We start from the raw sequence: 19,000 nt of genomic DNA on the forward strand, positions 1-19,000 counted from the left end.
CGTGTTTGGTTTCTCTCTTAACTCGACTAATTAAAGGTGCTGTCTCTTGTATCGCTGAATGACGACAAAAGTAGAAATTACTATACTCTCAGAAAATTAGAGATTTTGTCACCTATTCTCGTTTGTAATTTTGTTTTTCTACATCCGATATTTTTTTATACCTACATTTAAAAAAATTGCACAATTTGCAGCCCTCTAGATTCCCCTTAATCCAGCCTTGCAAGCTAACATGATTTAGAGGAAATTATTTAGATGAAATGATGATGGAAATGACGATGATTCGGAGGGATAATTAGAGGGATCGTTTTTAACTCTTATATGGACTTCATTTTGAAATTAGGAACTAATTTCTGACTCATTTGTAAAATCACTTATCTGCGTTTAGAAATGTATGGCAAATACGTTGTTTCTAAAGTGAGCTAAAAATTGTAGCTCCAAATTGCAAAATGTGGTCCATGGAATTCAGTATTTTCATACATGTGTGTGGTTCAGTACCTTTATACTTTGTCTATGCGCTGAGAGCCAAAACTGACTTCTTTGACATTCGAACTTGCTGATGATCGCTCTTCATGATCGCTGAAATGAAGAAATTGCAATTTTTTGCCATATCATCACCTGTATATCGGTAACAATTTGAAAAATCAACTCCGAAGAGAGAAAGTGCAGTATATTTCTTACCTGACTATCTCTTTACCAGCGAAAAGTCCTGATTGAAGCCCTGAAGTCTCGATGATTCACCATGAACTATAATTTTAATAATTGATCACTTCATTAATTGAGTAAATTACTGAAATTTACCGGGGCAGTGTAGACCAGGATTGTTTCGATCAACTCAGTCCGATAGAAAAAAATAATGAAACCCGTTTTTCTTACTTCCAGATAGAATCGTTGTCGATCGGTTTATGATTATCTGTTTTGATCGAGTAGATAACATATTCTTTCCATTTTCATTTTCTTCTTTTTATTTCCCTCTCTTTTTTCTTCTTTTTCACCTTCCTCTTTTCTTCCTCTTCTCAGCCTATCCTTGTCTACAACGAATTCGCCAACAGAGACTGTCTGTTCATCATAGGAAGAATGATACCACTATTCGACCACGTGGGACCATTTATTGCCTACACTAGAAATTGAAGGCAAACTGACATGACTTTAAAGTAACCTCTTCTTTACTGATGAAAAGGTTTTATTTGTGTGCGTCACGACTAAGCGTGCCATTAATGACGATACCACTATTCGAACACGAGGGAGCTTGCGTTGCCTATACAAAAATTGAAGGCGAACCCCTTCAAATAAAACCAACCAGACTCTGGATCATTATTGAGGGTTTATTTCCCACACTACATCCATGAGATACAGCACAATTTACAAAACAATAAATTTTATAAGTATTAATGACTGACGAAACTAACTTCCTTTTCTTCTCTGATAATTTGCTTTTTATCCGAACAAATGGTTCTACCTAACCTCTTGAAAGATTTTTCCCATTCTGATATGAATATTTTAAACTCTTTTTAATGACAGAGCTGACATAGAAATTAAGCTCTACTTAATGACGGAAGTGACGAACAATCATCTATAATCAAATGCTGCGTGTGCCTAGTCAAAAGAGCCAACAGTGAATTAGCATTTGCACCCCGCAGCCTTTCCTCAAGCTACTGAAATTTTTAACGAGAATCATTGGAGAAATATGCAAAAATTGCGATCTGACATGTGACGTTGTATGTTGCGTCCATCGTGAAACTATTTTTTTGGTTGAAAAATTGATGGCAAGTCATGACATTAATAAACACGAATCAACAAGACAAAGGATAACAAGAAAGACTGATTAAATCAAAATTTCTCACATCTCGAGACACTTAGAACCAAATAAATGCTTTGATCTCATTGCATTTAACACTATCATTAAAATAACTAACTAACTCACTTTTGATGAGTTCATATTCGTAACTTTCATCCATAGATGATCAAAATATCCGGGGGCAGTATATTGACAACCTGAGTATATTCACGATGCATGAGTGAAATGCTCACGGATGTTCTCCAGAAATGCGTTTTGAAAAATAATAATTCATGGCTGGCACTGATGATTGGCACACGTAAGTTGATCGGTTAATTTATTTACACGGATGACAATATTTTATTTCACAAAGCTATTTACAAAATCGAACCATTTTTTATTCCAGGTGTTTTGTGCCTCAAATTTAACTATAGCCTCTCCTTCTTCTAAGTTGATGTTTGCAGGAATCTTCGCCTCATATTTCTGTATCATCGCAGGTGAAAGAAATTAATAGGCGCCGTTTATTATTGTCTGCAAAATGTCGATAAAAACTCCCCAATGATGTATCCTTACAATACAGAACCACCGTCTTCAAGTTGTCTGCTGAGGTGTTGTCTTAGTATAAATATTTCTTTAAAGGTGTGATTCACGTTCTGAAGGTGGTATTCACTCGAATTCGCAGGCGCCCTCATTCTGGTAACACCACTCGGTCTCGATGGACTCTGTTCCGAAGCCTCTCTGGGCGAGCCTTTCTCTGTGATGCAGAAAGCGGCTCTTGGCCACTCTCCAGCTTTCCTGGGGGTTAGACCAAGTGCGTTCGGCCATAGCGGCCGCACGGGGCCACAACCTCACGTCGATGTCTTTCTCGTCCGTTTGCTCTGACCACAGCAAGATCTCCTGGCCCAACGTCAGGTTCTTCGCGGTTGCTGGGTCCACGCCTTGCTCTTTCAAGATCGTCAAGGGGTTGTTCTCGTAGATCTTCTGCCAACTCACGTAAGGGGAGCATTCGCCCTCTTTGGCGCTCTTGGATCCAACCCTAAAATGATAAGAAATTCAGATTATGAATGTTACGGGATATAGGAGAATATCAACGGTGAAATTCCCAAACCACTATCTCGGTTTACGACGTCACAGACCGCTTGTCATTCTTTTTTTTTTTTTTTTTAATGGCGAACTACTCAAAGTCAACTATTAACAATTTTTGCGATTTTTCATCTCTGTAGGGAGCAATTCTTGAAAAAACTTCAAGGGATAATGCCGATTTGTTCTTCCAACAAAAAATGATAACGGAGCTCAGATTTTTAAAAACCGCATGCGAGATACGTGGTTTTGGAGTTTCACAGTCATTATGTTCAATGTATACCACAGTAGGCGACGCGACGCCTTTATTCACAAACTTTCCGCAGTGATCCCAGTTTCTTACGATTCATAAATAGTAACTCGCTTCCACTCTGCGATGTAATTTGAAAGGACTTCAAGAAAAAGAAAAAAGAAGAGAAAGAAAGAAAATAAAGGTGTGAACGATGGTGATTACTGGCGAGAAAAGAGGCTTTAGTCCAAAATTCTCAATGAGAATTTTTGTTAATTTATTTATACTTTACCACATTAATACTTTTTTAAGCTCGTTGAGTTTTAGGGCTGCGAAAGCCCAAAAATGGGCTTACTTTGGTTACCCGTCTTTTATATAACATAGTGTGCACGTCGAAGATACATTATTTCTATCTTATTAGGATGAAACATTTGTTTATAAATACCGTGTTTTAATCGCTTTTTTAATCATCCTCCGACTAGTTTCAGCTCATCACAAAGCAAAGCGGTAATTTCAGTCGAAGAAGATACAAGATGTAGCAAGATGTACATTTTTGACTCATCGGAGCCTGATCGCTCTTTGTGATTTGCGAGGGAATTTTCATGGAATTCGCCTCTAACAGAAGTTTATAGCAGCCCTACCGGAGGGAGTAGCTTATCCATCGTTACGTGATTCCTGAGGGGGAATCGGATTTGCGAAACGGACGTTACGCAAGCAATAGCGGGAACGTTAAAAAAAGACAAGAGAACAGCTAGTGTTACGTAAAACCTGAGCGGCCTCTCGGAATAAAATAAATCAAACGACGCATGAAAATTTTGGCAAAAGTCAGTAAGGTGGCCAATAATATTTCAAAGGTCTGCCGAATTTAGTAAATACAGTCATCATGATTTATGTCTCCAAAACACCCTGGAGAACGCAAATGAAAATTCTGACAGTTCAACGCTTTCATATTGGAGGGCAACGGACGACCAAGGAAATATTATCCTTGAAAGTTTTCTCTTATGGCTTTGGCTCGATGCATTTTAGGGACGATCGATTAATTTCATATTCCATCCATTCGGTTGATTAATTTAGAAATATCGAAGTTTTAGTCTCTAGATCAATCATTAAGGAATGTTCGTGTCAAAAATTACTCTCCGAAATCAAAGAAAATAACATCAAAAGCACCGTCCCTAACTTGCAACATACTTTAGTGTATCGATATCAATGGTTTAATATATTACTTTTGCCTTTATTTAAAAGAAGAAAAAAAGGAGGGAAAAATTGAAAGCTGAGTTTTGGCATGTGCATTTTTTAATAATTGATCAAGGGGTTGCTACTTCAATTTTTCCAAAATCACCAAATGGATAAAATTTGGAAAATATCGATCATAACCAGAATACATTACGCCATTGGGTCCATTCAAAAGTTACAGAGCATGATTTTAAAACCGCACTTGTTATGCGAAATTGAATCGCACACGGACCGCAACTTGTGCGGATTACTCTGGTTTGTGAGGATGTAGCTATTCAACGCATCGCTTTTAGTCATTTCTTTTGGAGTGTAAGGTCAGTGAGGCAGTATATCGAGGACAACTGTCTCTTTTTGTCCATTTTTCCAGTTTATTTTGGGTTACAAATCTTTAGTTTCGCTCTGGCGTTCGTTTGTAAATATACATTAAATGTTTACTTCTTTCTTACCCGCAAAACAGGTACAGGGCATCTTGATTGGAGAAGACAACGGGGTACCCGTTTGCAACAATATCACCGATTGATTTATCAGATGCCTTGGTGTTAATATGAATTACGTATTTTGCAGGATCCAGGTACTTCGTTAACCGTGGGTTCAGTGTCAAAGAGCTAGTCCATAGCATCGCATGTCGCACTCTCGGGTTGGCTTTTTCTAACCGCTCCAATGCGCGACGCTGGAAAATGTCCCAAAGTTCGAAGAAATCTTCGGCGCTCAATCCTAACCCGCTAGAAAGAACAGATAAAATTACCAGTATTTAGCAATGCTTTTATAAATTCAATCTCGTAAATGTCACTGAAAATTTTTCATTCATGTAGCATTCTTGTAGAATTCCTTTTTTTCTTTTCCGTGTGGCTATGTTACGTGGATCTTCTGATGCTGATACTGCTGAGCAATTGTCTAGGGATGAACTAGTTCCCGCTTTTCCGGGAGGTATCTGGCTCTTTCCATTATGAAAGGAGAAAAGGACCATCAGGGGAAGGGGAGTTAGGCCTCCTTGGGAAACATTGTGGAAAATTGACCTCTTTCTCTGTCTCGAGTGCATTTTAAGGCTAATCTTTCGCGAAATATATTCGTCTGAAACTAAAGATTCAGCTCTACCAATTCTCCTCAAAAAACTTTTCACGACTTTGTCCTTTTTTTCATCACTATATGCATTGAAACGAGAAAATGCACCGGTTTCAAGGTTTTTATACATTTTGCAGTTTTCCTGGAAGAAACCAGATTCTACTATTTCGAAGAAAAGTCATTACATCGACTGGGATGAAGACTAGGATCTTCTGGGGGAGCCAGGGACGGATTTACCTACTTGCCGCCCATGGGCCGCCTGTATTTTTCCGCCCCCTTCTCATTTGTTTTGAAACATCAAAAGATCGTATTCGACAGTGGATCGATGTATCGTTTGGTTCAAAACAATAGAACATATTAGGATTTAATTTAGAAAATCTGAAAATGAGAAAATTCCTGACAATTTCACTTTTCATTGCCATTTGGTACTCGAGAGAATAAAAATTCGACCACATAAGACCCGTTACCTCAAATTTCTGAATTGACTTTTGAGGCTGTGGTTACATATTGAATCAATCGATATCAATATAATCTCTTCTGAGTGATCTGTCGAATACGATCTATAAAAACCACCAAGTGAACGTGCCGGTGGGGGAAGGGTGTATGAGACGCGTTTACTCGCGTTGGGCACATTTTTTGTGAAAGCCCTGTCAACATTAACAAGAGTTCAGTTCCGTAAACCCATCCCTGTTTGGACAAGGTCTTCCACTTATAAAAAACGAGCGAAAGAATTATGAAAGAACAAACATAAATGTGGCTAAAAATTTTAACTTCCACCGCCGCGCCGACCGCACTGTATTGGCGCAATGCGTGAAGTATTCATGCAGTCTTGTAGGCGCTGTGCGTTTCACGGCCGACCGCTACTGACCACACTGTTTGACGCAATGCGTGAAGTATTCATGCAGTCTTGTAGGCGCTATGCGTTTTATGCCGACCGCTGCGCCGCTCCGTTCCAGGTCAAATTGCGTGCTTGGTTTCTCTCTTAAGTCGACTAATTAAAGGTGTTGTCTCTTGTATCACCGAAAGACTACAAAATTAGAAATCACTGTACTTTTACTGTCAGGAAATGAGAGATTTTGTCGCCTTTTCTTGTTTGTAATTTATTTTCTGAATCAGATTTTTTTCTCTCTTTTTTGATACCTACATTCAAAACAATTGCAAAATTTGCCGCCTCCTACATTTTGCCGCCATGAGCCGCGGCCCATGTGGCCATCCCAATAATCCGGCCCTGAGGGGAGCCTTGTTCATCCTAACCCCTTAAGAGTAGAGGGCAATTCTTGAAAGTTAGCAACAATATTTTTCATCAATTTCACTCCATTGGAAATATCGATTGTTGAGGTAAGCCGCCTCACCAAGAATCGATATTTTACGTACATTTAAACAGAGAGAAAACAATGTTGCCAACTTTCAAGAATCGCCACTCCTTAGAGCTACGCCAATGTATAGGTACCTCTTTTTCATCCAGTTGACGATGGAGTTCGTGGAGTTCCAGCAGTTGATGTTGATCTCGCTGCCGCCCATGTGGAAGATATCGGACTCGAAGAGCTGTCCCATCTCGGTGTAGATGTCGAGGAGCATGTCGTAGACGCGCTCCGAGGTGGGGTTGAGTTGCCCGCAGGGAGGTTCCGTGCAGTACTGCTGCCAAGGGCGGGCGTTGAAGCAAGCCAAGAGGTCCTGCTCTGGTTTTCCGTCGTTGAGGTGCGACCACCCTTCGCCCACATGCCCTGGCGCGTCCAGCTCCGGGATCACCCTGATTCCTCGCACCTTCGCGTACTCTATGATACTCTGGATGTCGTCGTGGCTGTACACCTGTCATACAAAACCAGAGAATTTATGGTAAGCATTTTCTACTGAGGCTTTAAATCGGTCATAAATTGTGACGAAGTCAGGCATAGAGAAGAAAAAGGAGGTGTTTGCATCTTGAGGATTGTTTACTCCGCAACGTAGGTCGGTACAACCTGGCCGGCAAAATCCGGAATTTGAAGTATGAAAAACGGACCATAACGTTCGATTTTTTGCTTTAATCAACTCATGATATAATTTCAAATACTTTACATAGAATGACTTTTTTCCATAAACCAAACCATTTCTAAGAAAATCGATGATAAAACTCGTCCGCACACCGACCTACGTTATCAAAAGAATGCAAGATGTCCGCAATGTAAACGCCTCCTTTTTTTCCTCAATGGAAGTCAGGCAAAAGAACCGTTGAGATGGTAATCCAACATTCCTTTTTTTCTCAATGAAAGTCAGGCAAAAGAACCATTGAGATGGTAATCCAACATTCGTTTTTGCGATATTTTACATAAAAAAACACCTGAAATTTTGGGTATATTTCACGCGTTTGGTACTTTTCCAAGGGAGATAATTACACTAGTCCCACGCCAAAAATTACGATGCGGGTTTCGCAGATTCCTGTGTAATTTTTAAAAATAACCTTAGATTTTTCACCTAACATGATTTTTTTCTGTAATATATGTTCATAAAGCTGGCGTTTCGACGGCCGGGACATTTAACGCTTATTTTCCGCAAACAATGTATTTCATTAATCACACGAGGGTTGAATCAACTAATTATCGTGATTTTTCTTTTAAAGTGTGAGGAGAGTTAGCTTTATGGATTGAACCAGCGCAAAGATAGTTGTACTGGATAAGCGTGCTTTATTCAGGGAGCTTTGCGGGATCGGCTTTACGTCGCGTCGTGAACGTGTTAACATCCGAATTTCATGCGTCAACTAATTTGAATGCAGGATGAACTGGTTCCATCTCCACCGGATCAGTGATTCAAACGAAGAACCGAACATTCTCGCTCCCCACACCACTCAGCTCTGAATTGTGTGATCAACATCGCTTGAGAGAAGATGATGTATTTTTAGCAAAGAACGTGCGTAAATACACATTCATGAGTTCTCCGGATCCTCAAACAATCCAACTTATTCGTGTTTAACCCAGTTTTACCTATTTTGTAGAGGTATAAAATTTGGAGATGCGAAATAAATCAAAATCTCGTTTCCATTACTTCACCGCGTCCGAACATGATCACAGCTTAGAGTTTGATATTTTTCGGAAAATTCCTCCAAACTCTGGAAATATGTATGTGTCATTCAAAGTCATTTTTGGTATTTATTTTTAAGAGCTATTTATAGGGATTTATCTTCCATTCATTTTTGGGAAGATGTCACCACTGACCGCAGCGCAAGCCACCAGCCTAATCATGACATGCTTGATGTGTCGGTTACTTGATTTCAAGCCAGTTTATCGAAATGGTTGACTTAAAATTACTCATTATTTTCATAAAAAATGAGGGATATAAGATTTTTTTAAGAAAATAAAAAATAATTTTTTATTTAAATGCCGGTGACCAATGCTTCCATGTCCCAGAACTTTTGAAATTTTCCTGAAATTTTCCCGGAACTTTTGAGGTTCCCGAATGATTCCGGAACTTTTGCATTTTTCGGAACTTTATCGGAACTTTTGAAAAAATCTAAAAAGAACCTTGGAACTTTTGACGGTCATGGAATGGGAGCACTACCGATGACTCACCTTTTCCGGGGAGTATGAACCGTACTTGGTAAGTTGAGGGAAAGCGACGGATTGCATAGGGAAGCTCTGGGCATCGTTGATATGCCAGTGGAAAGTGTTGAGTTTGGAGGCGGCCATAGCGTCCAGGACGCGGCGGATCTTGTCGACGGAGAAGAAATTCCTGGCTGTGTCCAGGAGGAGCCCACGATGAGGGAACTCAGGCCGGTCCTGCACTGTCACCACTGAAGGGATAATCAGCTCTTTCACGTGATCGTCGAAGATGATCAGCTGCGAGAGGGTCTCTGTGCCATGGCGCACACCTAGGTAGGTCTCTGCTTTGATCGTCGCAGCCACCTGTAGAAATGTGGTTGTATTATCGTTAAGATGTGATATTAATAAGTTGCAAAATAAGTGAGAGATAGTAAATATTAAAGTAGAAAATTGAGGCTATTTTTGTTGGCTTGTCAGGCGAGTCACCGTAAGCAGCGTGGTCAGCGAGGCAGAACTTCAATTTCTAGACAAGTGAAACGTGCACCTCGGTTTGCAAAGGAGCAAATTGGTTCTTAAATTTTAGTTTTTAAAAAAAAATAAAACAATTTAACATTATTTGTTAAACTGCATACTTATTTCTCTTAATTTCATCGGAATGATCCAATGTTTTGAGCATCGCACTTGATCTGCCCACTTCGCCTTCATCAATCAAAGTATGCAATGTGAGCTGTTCGGGAGCATTATATAGTTGCTTGCAGCAGTATGGCCACGATCAATCGTGTTAAGCTTAAGCATAGCATGAGCGAAATGATTTGTAGTGAAAGTCACTGCACCGAAATGCAACGTCTTAAAATATCCCTAATTGCTTTACCTAATTAAAAAAGAATAAAAATAAAAATAAAAAAAAATGGATCCAATTAGTGCGGTTTTACTATTTTGATTTCCAATACTCTGTAGAACATTGATACAAAGTTTCAAGCCATAATTTGCAACTTAATGATGTTGTAAGTGTTGATGGAACAGCTTCCATATGACTGGCAACAGCGTTTTGATGTTTAAATTTTAACATAGCTGCTTTCACAAAATACCCACTTTTCATCCTCGCATCTTGAACTGCCGCTAAAGAGTCATTTTTTTTCATTTTTATGTGTTCCTTGCGCTGAACTATAGAGAATCAATCCTTCAACGGCATGGTATGGTTATCTACTAAACGAAATTTTCCTCCACACATATTAGTGCTCATAAGTTAATTCGCGAAAACGTAGTAGACAAACACAAAGACTCGTCGAGAGGTTGATAGCTCCAAATTACATTTGGACTGCATTTTGCAATTTGGAACTATATAGATTCTGGCTCATCTGAAAAAACACTTATGTGCATAGGGAAACCAATGGCACATACGTTGTTTTTAAACCGGGCCAGAATTTATAGTTCCAAATTGCAAAATGCAGTCCATTTCGTACCGAGTATCCCCGCTCCGAGACTGTCAATTCGTAGCTCTCGTCGGCTTCGTTGGTGAAGGAGGTGACGGATGGGTTCTGGATGGAGATCGAGACGTGGAGGTTGCGACCTCCTTCAGCGATCCGCGACCTCCCCACCAAATTCGCGTGGACATTCTTGATGAACACCTTCCCCAGCTCTTGTACCAGGTGGTGAACCTCGGCTGGCAAATCTGCAAAAGATTAAAGTCAGGTACAGAATTAAAATAATAAAACAACTTTATCACCGTTGAAGCTTGAATAATCGATAAGTCATAAATCTCTCCTTATAGCTAGAGTAAAGAATGGATTATTTAAGTGGTTGTTGCGAACATCCTGATAATCTATCCTTTTACGTAGGTTTAATTATTGACCACACTGGAAAAAAACACATTGTATCTAGAGTTCAGACTCTTGAAAACATTGACAAGAAAAAATACTCTTGATTCAATCGGATTTTTGTTTGAATCGAAACGAAATATGCTTAAATTAAGAGGCTTGGTTCTTGATTTAAGCTAGATTCTGATTGAATCAAGAGTACTTTTTCTTGTCGATGTTTTTAAGAATCTGGACTCCAGATCCAATGTGTTTTTTTTCCTGTGCAGTGGGCGCAAAGCACACGCCACTGAGCATTATGAGGGAGGCTAATTAACTCAAGTTTTAAAGGAATAGAATAGGTATTACTTACAAGCACATTTTTATGTGTGGGGTGCAATAAGCATTCAGAGGCGGATTGGCCTATGGCATTAGGGTGCGATCACCCCATTTGATAAAATTTGGGGCTTCATTTGGTTTTTTAAAAAAAAAAAAAAAAAACTCGCAGAGCCTCTTAGGGCCTCTTTTGAACCTTTTCTTCATTTATTAAGAATGGCTTCAATTCTTGGTCCCTGCATCCTGGAAAGTTTTGAACTAGTCCACCCTTGGACCTACACTGGGCAAAAAAGTCGCTTGGATCTAGAGTCCAGACTCTTAAAAACATCGATAAGAAAAAATACTCTTGATTCAATCGGATTTTTGCTTAAATCGAAAGGAAATCTCCTTAAATGAAAAGGCTTGGTTCTCGATTTAACCAAAAATCCGATTGAATCAAGAGTAATTTTTCTTGTCAATGTTTTTAAGAGTCTGGACTCTAGATCCAAGCTACTTTTTTCTAGTGTATATTCTATCATTAATTGGCTTTTCGGTATGGGACAATTTTGAGTAAAAAATAATAGAATCGTCCCTTTTCATTGTGGAAAAAAATGAAAAATGGGTTTCCATCTAATCTTTCTCTTGTGCGATGAAACTGCTAAAAAGGTACCTCGCACTCGTCTCTTCTCTCCTTAATTGGATCAAGATCTCACATAGTGTTAAAATATTGTGGAAAATAAGGGATCTACGCACCCATCTCCGATAAGCTCTGGAAGTAAATATTATTGTGGTCGATGTGAGTTAATTCTGAGCTGATCTGAACGTATCCTGTGGGTTTGGGCCAGAGAATGCTGTAGTGTCCGCAGGCCAGCTTGCAGGCGTTAATGCTAAATTGGTTTTCAGAGAGATTTGGGCCAACCATATTAAGGGAAGCGTTCGTTTGGTCCAACCGCGTTTTCGCACATTTTCCCGCTTGACAGTGCCACGTCCATTGATGACTTTTGGGGGAAAAACAACGTAACAATTATTTCAGGAATTAGAAGTTTACATAATCATAAAATGCACCATCTGCAATAATATTGGACCACCCTCCACTGAGAAAAGAAAGTTCTGTTTTAAAGACTTCATTTTGTAATAGGGAATTACAATTTTTAGTCAATTTAAGAAGCAACATATGTGCTATTAGTTCTTCTGTGCAGTTAGGTGATTTTATGGATGAGCCAGATACAGTGTTCGAAACGCACCTTGGAGTTTCAGGAGCCATGTGGCGCATCAAGCTCGATTTTTAGGGACCATTGAAGATTTTTTAGGGGCCAAATTGACTTGTTGCCTATGTTTCACGACGCATATAGTGACAAATTAAACGCATCATGTTTTAGTTACAGAACCAGTAGCTGTTACTTGGGGAAAATTTCGAAAAATCACTAAACAGAAAAACTATGATTTTTTTTTTTGGGGGGGGGGGAGCAATTTTTAGGGGCCACGACGGCGCAGAGCCTTCATTTTTTAGGCGCCGTAACCGATTTCTTAGACGCATTTGGCGCGTTGGCGCCTGTGAGTTTCGAACACTGAGCCAGAATCAATATTCCATATCAAAAATCCTTATATCATCCTTATTGCATAACGTAGTCCATATGAACTGTCTCATGAAATGTCTTATGGAATGTCGTATGTTCAGGTGTTTTATATTATGAGTCTTGTTCGAATCATGAAATTGTATACCCTCGGTTCATGCAACCGAACTATCAAACCTAACCGACCTGTATGGCACGGGAGGTTGCCATCATTTTGGTATCCCACTTCCAAATCATGGAGGTTCATCATTAACGTAACAAGTCACTGCTGTGAATGAAAGTCGACCATTTGTCAACAATAAACCACACGTTTCGTAAATTGCCGCTCCAGCAAGTTAAAGCTTATTTTGATAAACTATTTTTGTCACAAGCACCTGACGATCGGAGGACTGAATGGAGTCCCTGAAACCGTGTTTAATTGATGCGATACGCTTCACGTACAATCAGATCCAGGACCTAGGGGCATGTTTGAAGGGGCACGTGCCAGGAAGGTGAGCTGCAAGACAGGTCCCCTTAAGAAGACTTCATAATATGTCCCTGTTGTCCCTCCCATCCTGAAACTCATTGCTTTGGAGTCCCCTAACCCTGAATGTATTGTTTGTCAAGGTGCGTTTCCAAAATTGTGATTGTACCACTTTTTGTTGCCTCTCCCCGAGGGAAGTAAAACGTAGGTATGCTGTATGGCATGCTCTTGCCGACCCCATTGGGAGAAATGCAGATTTTTAATTCCCGACGCTATAACTGTGGCGCGAGACTTGAATTTCAACAAAACAGTCTCGGCCGAGAACAAATATGACCATCTACTATTGATGAAAATGAACAGATCATGATCAATCATAAAATCACGATCGACTGGGGGTTGGGCCGCGGAGCGGCCAAGGGGCATAGCAGCATAACTCCCGAATGTGGTTATAATTCGATGTTCCAAATGGTCATCATGTCCATTACTTGTCGGATGTTGGGTGAATACGATGAAATCATTTTTCTGGGCGTCGATAAGTGCATGGAATCCCGATTAAAAGGTCCGCATCGAAAAAATTGGCAAGCTTTTAGGTGAAAAATTTACGGCATGTCATGCATTCGAGTTCTGACACCGAGAGAAAAAAGAACACAAAATGAGAGAGCTGCAGCCAAGTTTCTACAATACAAACCAGCGAATCATTCCTGCGTCAATAGCTCACTTCGTAAACACAGCATAGCATTGCCAGTATCTGATACTGCGTCGCGTTTGGAATTTGGCGGATAATGACTCGCATACTGTTCCGCTCTCTGGAGGTAAAAAAAAGTGCGGGGACAGGACAGAACACAGCCGGCTGACTGCTTTTGAAATTATAACGTTGATGTTGGAATACAGCTAAGCAATAATCTCAGATTTTTACGGAACATGGGGCTGGGCTTATGCTAGTGATTTTTTTTTTCTAACTATTTTTTCTATTATTTTTTTTTGCAAACTTCTCAATACAACTTGATTTTGATAGTTCTCTCTAATGAATGAAATCCCAAGTCCCACTCCTCAGCGATCTGATTAGTTACAAGTATAGCTTCCTTATGTGACTTAACTTTGTACATTTTCCAATCAATCGGTATATAACATGTCACGGTAAATATAATCAGGGCGAGCTGTAATCATCCTTCGGTTCGACGAATTTAAAATGCGGGATCTTAAATTAAATCTCATTATTTTTTTTTTTTTTTTAAAGTTACTTAATGCAAGATCCTACGCCAACAACTCTCGATGAGCAGATACCTTCATGCATCCGCTATATCCACGCTGAAACTGCAGAAATGCGTATCATGGTTGCAATGTTTCAAAATCTCCGCTCCAATTTTTTTTTTTTTTTAACAAGAAGAACTATTATCAAGGCTTGAAATTTTCATAGAAAAAATAAAAAAAGCTCTGAAGAGTGACTTTAAGTAGTTTTTCACGTAAAAAATGGAGTGTGAGAGGAAGTCTACAATGCCTCAAGCCGCGAGAAACACATTTTTGCAGTTTCACAATCGATATGCACTTTCTGATTAAAGAAATAACAACTCGTTGAGTAAGATTATGCTCTATTATTACAAGTGAATGTTATCTAGTCAGAATTTGTCTACATAATTACTGCAGTGATGATTTTTCAAACAACTTCACATTTTTTGGCTAACCAGGAGAGATGAACACCTCAACAATTTCAACAAGTGGCTTAGAGAGCTTCAAAGTTGGAAAAAAAGAAAAAGGGCCAGAGACTTCGCCAAGGAAAAGGTTCGAAAAGAAAGGAGCGAAATAATGGATGAGAATGTAAATAAAATCCCTGCATGAGAAAATGCATAGTACCTACTTTATGATAGGGGCGGAAGAAATGATGCTGAAGAATTCTCTTAAAATTGCTTTTGTACAAGTGATTCGCCTTAAAAACTTTATTTTTGCTTCTGCCACAAATCTTGAAAGGGCCGAATTTACCTACTTGCCGCCCTTGGGCCGCCTGTATTTTGCCGCCCCCTTCTCATTCGTTTGAAACATTAATAAAAAACCATCAAGTAAACGTGCCGTAGGGGGAGGGGAGGGGTGCATAAGGCGCGTTTATTCGTGTTGGACACATTTTTTCAGAAAGCCCTGTCAACACTATTAGCAAAAGTTCATGGAATTTTGCGAGAAAGTTAAGTTCCGTAAACCTATCGCTGTGTGGTCAGAGCCTTCCATTTATCAAAAATGGACGAAAAAATTACAAAAGAACAAACATAAATGTGGTTTAATGATTTTAACTTCCACCACCGCGCCGCGCAGACCACACTGTGTTCGGGGCAATGCGTGAAGTATTCCTACAGTGTTGTAGGCGCTGTGCGTTTCACGCCGACCGCTGCTGAACGCAGTGTGTTTGACGCAATGCGTGAAGTATTCACGCAAGCTTGTAGGCGCTATGCGTTTCACGCTGACTGCAATGACCGCACTGTGTTTGATGTAATGCGTGAAGTATTCATGCAGTCTTGTAGGCGCTAACATGTCACATGCCGACCGCCGCGCCGAGGGCTTCTGCTTTTCATCTCAAGCCCTCGCCATCATTTCTTTCTAAGTCGCGCCGTTCCAGGCCAAATTGCGTTTTTGGTCTCTCTCTTAACTCGACAAATTAAAGGTGCTGTCTCTTGTATTACTGAAAGACGACATAGTTAGAAATTACTATACTCTCAAGAAATGAGAGATTTTGTCGCCTTTTCTCGTTTGTAATTTTTTTTTCTAAATCCGATTTTTTTATATCTACATTTAAAAACATTGCAAAATTTGCCGCCCCCTAGATTTGCCGCCATGGGCCGCGGCCCATGTGGCCACCCCCTAAATCCGGCCCTGAATCTTGACCATACATACTGGCCCTATGATAAGCGTTCGGATTTTATAATGTCGTAGAAAATTAAAGTGATAAGAAGATACTTACTCTACGGCTGCATTGGCGGAGATGCTATAAAACGCTAACACCAGAGCAAATGTAAAATAGTTTGCCTCAGGATGAAACTCAGACTTAATTTTCATTTTCAGTTAATCTGTAACATTTCACAAGGCTCTAAAGAAAAAGTGAAATATTTAGGACGTACCTAATAAAGGACTGTTTCTACATTTTCGATATTCTGAAATACATCGAAAAAAAAAACAGATTTTCCCCCATAGTTGATTATGTTTATGTTAGTTACAATGATGAACTCATTGTCTTCCATTGGTGTCGTGTAATTAGACATCTTCCTCATGAATCCTTAGTTTAAGTTAAAAGAATATGCTCAACTTTCTTAAAAATATTTGTAACGGTCTTCGGTTCAAATCTAATAAAGAAACAGGAATACATATGTACACATTTGAAAACCAAAATAAAAAGTCCGCCCAAACGTTAAAAGAATCCATCTTGCACAGAACGATGTCCATGGTTGGGATTTATCATGGTTCATATTCATTATTGAAATACCACTATTGCTGCACCGTGAATGCTAATTTTGCCTGCTTCTTCATTTGAAGGCTAATCCATTTATGAGGATGTATTACATTTCTACGTACTCCTCAATTTGGACTTTCTCATGGACTAAAGTGGCGAAGGGGAGGGGGATCTTTTTGTTAGAGATGAAAAAAATATTTCATGCACAAACTGACCGTTCAATAGGTCATAGTAACATTAAATGGACTCGTTAAAAATTTACGCTAAAAAAACAAAGCTAGAGTAAATACGTATGTAGTGAAGCACTTAAATGTAAAATAATTAGGATTTAAAATCGATGGTATAAGTACGAGACCACGTATCTTGGTTTGCAAAGGTCTTGTCAAATTTGAATTTTTTGAGGAGGCCTTAGTCATCGTTTTGCACAAAATTTCGTTTGGTTTTTCTTTGTTCTTTCAATAGTATTCTCTGAATATTTCGCGCAATATGTTAAGCGGTATCTTTTTGAAAAAATAAAATATAAAAGCATACATTTCCAAACTGTCGAACGAGACACGGTTTGGTACTTGCACCTTGAAGTTTCAGCACGCAAAACTCACAAATATCAAAGCCCAATAAGCAGGGAATACCACTCGAGACACTGACGACAATTACTCAACTATCTTGATAAAGATATTTGGGACACACCGAAAATTTCTACGTACGATATCATAGGTTCTTTGAAATTTAATAAATAAAATGTTTAAATTTGCACTACCTGTCCAATCACTGTGCGAAGAAATTTGCAACGCGCACCTGACCCAATCGTAATCAACTATGCATTGAATGTTCTTCAATGGAAACAATCTTGATCAGTAGGCGTCACTTCTCTCGATAGCTAATCACCTTGCCGATAGACGGGAGGAAACGCGCTCCAGGCGCTTGGTTGTAAAAGTAAAAATCAGATTTCTAGTTCAAAATTTCACGCCTGACTTTCTCCGCATCAGAGGATAACTTCGTATAGTAGCCTTTACTAGTTTGAAGCAAGCAAGCAGGAAAAATAACTAGTTAAAAATATTCTATTCGCAGTTTTGGTAAAAAAAATTTACCATCTGAGGCACTACAACGAGGGAAAATTTCTAAAATTGATACAAAGCACTGATGAATGAGAACATCCTCCGCGGTTTATCCAAATTTTGTCGGCATTCTGAGTAACTTTTTAGACATTTTTAAAGTCTGAGATTTTCTAACTGATAAATTGAAATGTTTAGAGACCAGCTATTGCAATTAGAAATTTAGAGGCAATTATTGTTTCAAGAAAAAAAAAGGAACTCCTGAAATTCAATTTTTTTAAAAGAGGCCTCAGGGCTGTCGTTTTTGATCAGACTTTCATGTTTCCGGTATTGTTTTTAGGTTGTTTTCTCTTTCCACATGTGTCACTGCTGCAAAATTGTTTCCCCTTCCGCAGAATTTTAGGGTTTAAAACATCAGTACTTCATGACATTCAATACCACCGTTACCTCGAAAGAATAAAAGTAAAAAAAAAATGTAAGTAAATACCAAAGAAATACAAAAAACTCACTTAAACATATTTCATAATCTCCTTAAGTTTTTCTGCTTATGTTAGAGGAAAGCTTAACCAGTAGCTTTCCAGCAATTATTATTTTTTTTTTTGGGAGCTTTAAATCGTTAATTAACCATCTGTTAAATGTCGGGAACGTTACGTCCTCACAAAAAATTGCGGTCAACATGAGGAAAAAATTAGAGAATTGTGCGAACAATCAGCAGCTGCCAATACCGAACAATGGGCACATCATGTATGCAGATCAGTCTCAGATCAGTGGCTGTTGACGTCCTCTGCTCAGCATGAAAAATAACTTAAAAATGCTTCCCCAGCATCAGCTTTCACAGGGAGGAGACAAGCATCTTATATACATATGTTCAGGGATTATTTAGCTCTGTATACGTACCATATAAATATTTTCCTGCAAAACGTGCCTAAAACACCCTACTTGGACTTCTTTCCTCATGAAGTAGGTTAGTTTTGATGACCGTAGATGCGGAATAATGTCATACATTCGGGGGTTTCTTTAAAAGCTCGTTACGGCACTTAAATTTGGAAGAATAAATCAAAATTTGTCATGAAAAAATTTGTACCATGCCACAAGCAGCCAGCATCCAGACCCCTCCAAGCGGGCTGAATAATTTTGCTCACTGCATTTCTTGTATGTAATTTTTTTTTTTTCTGTAGTGATAGCACAGAACGTTGCCTTGGAATATTTGCTGCGTTGCAATGACATCATACTGCCACATTGAAACTTCATTAGATATTGAGAGGACCTTTTAGGATTTTCTACAACAAAAATTACATCATCACCCAGGATGAATTGGCGCTTTTTTCTTTCCTTAGCCGTCTATTCTATAAAAATTTAATGTGATTTAGCATGCGAAAGAAATAAATACAGCAAAATTAAGCACTCTGTTTCGGAAATTTGGCATGGACTTCGCAAATCAACAATAATCGACAAACCTACAACTTAAGTAGCAGCTGATGAC

General features: G+C 39.1%; 1 protein-coding gene across 2 annotated transcripts; it reads right to left on the reverse strand.

Annotated features, from left to right (window-relative positions):
• Window positions 1–1,302: 1,302 nt before the first annotated feature.
• Window positions 1,303–17,361, reverse strand: LOC109042529 (chitooligosaccharidolytic beta-N-acetylglucosaminidase). 2 transcript variants are annotated; one of them, XM_072305877.1, is made up of 8 exons: window positions 17,223–17,361; window positions 15,980–16,085; window positions 11,752–11,996; window positions 10,354–10,562; window positions 8,921–9,253; window positions 6,829–7,187; window positions 4,763–5,038; window positions 1,303–2,810 (listed from the first exon to the last, which is right to left on the reverse strand). In XM_072305877.1, exons 2-8 carry the CDS (start codon window positions 16,072–16,074, stop codon window positions 2,441–2,443), a joined length of 1,887 nt encoding a protein of 628 aa, XP_072161978.1. In that variant the 5' UTR covers window positions 16,075–16,085; window positions 17,223–17,361; the 3' UTR covers window positions 1,303–2,440. The 2 variants fall into 2 exon arrangements, with proteins under 2 accessions (XP_072161978.1, XP_072161979.1); XM_072305878.1 differs by lacking the exon at window positions 17,223–17,361 and adding an exon at window positions 16,997–17,194.
• Between the last annotated feature and the right edge of the window lie 1,639 nt (window positions 17,362–19,000).

The sequence above is a fragment of the Bemisia tabaci genome, unplaced genomic scaffold, assembly GCF_918797505.1.
Source record: "Bemisia tabaci unplaced genomic scaffold, PGI_BMITA_v3".
In the NCBI taxonomy this organism is placed as follows: domain Eukaryota; kingdom Metazoa; phylum Arthropoda; class Insecta; order Hemiptera; family Aleyrodidae; genus Bemisia; species Bemisia tabaci.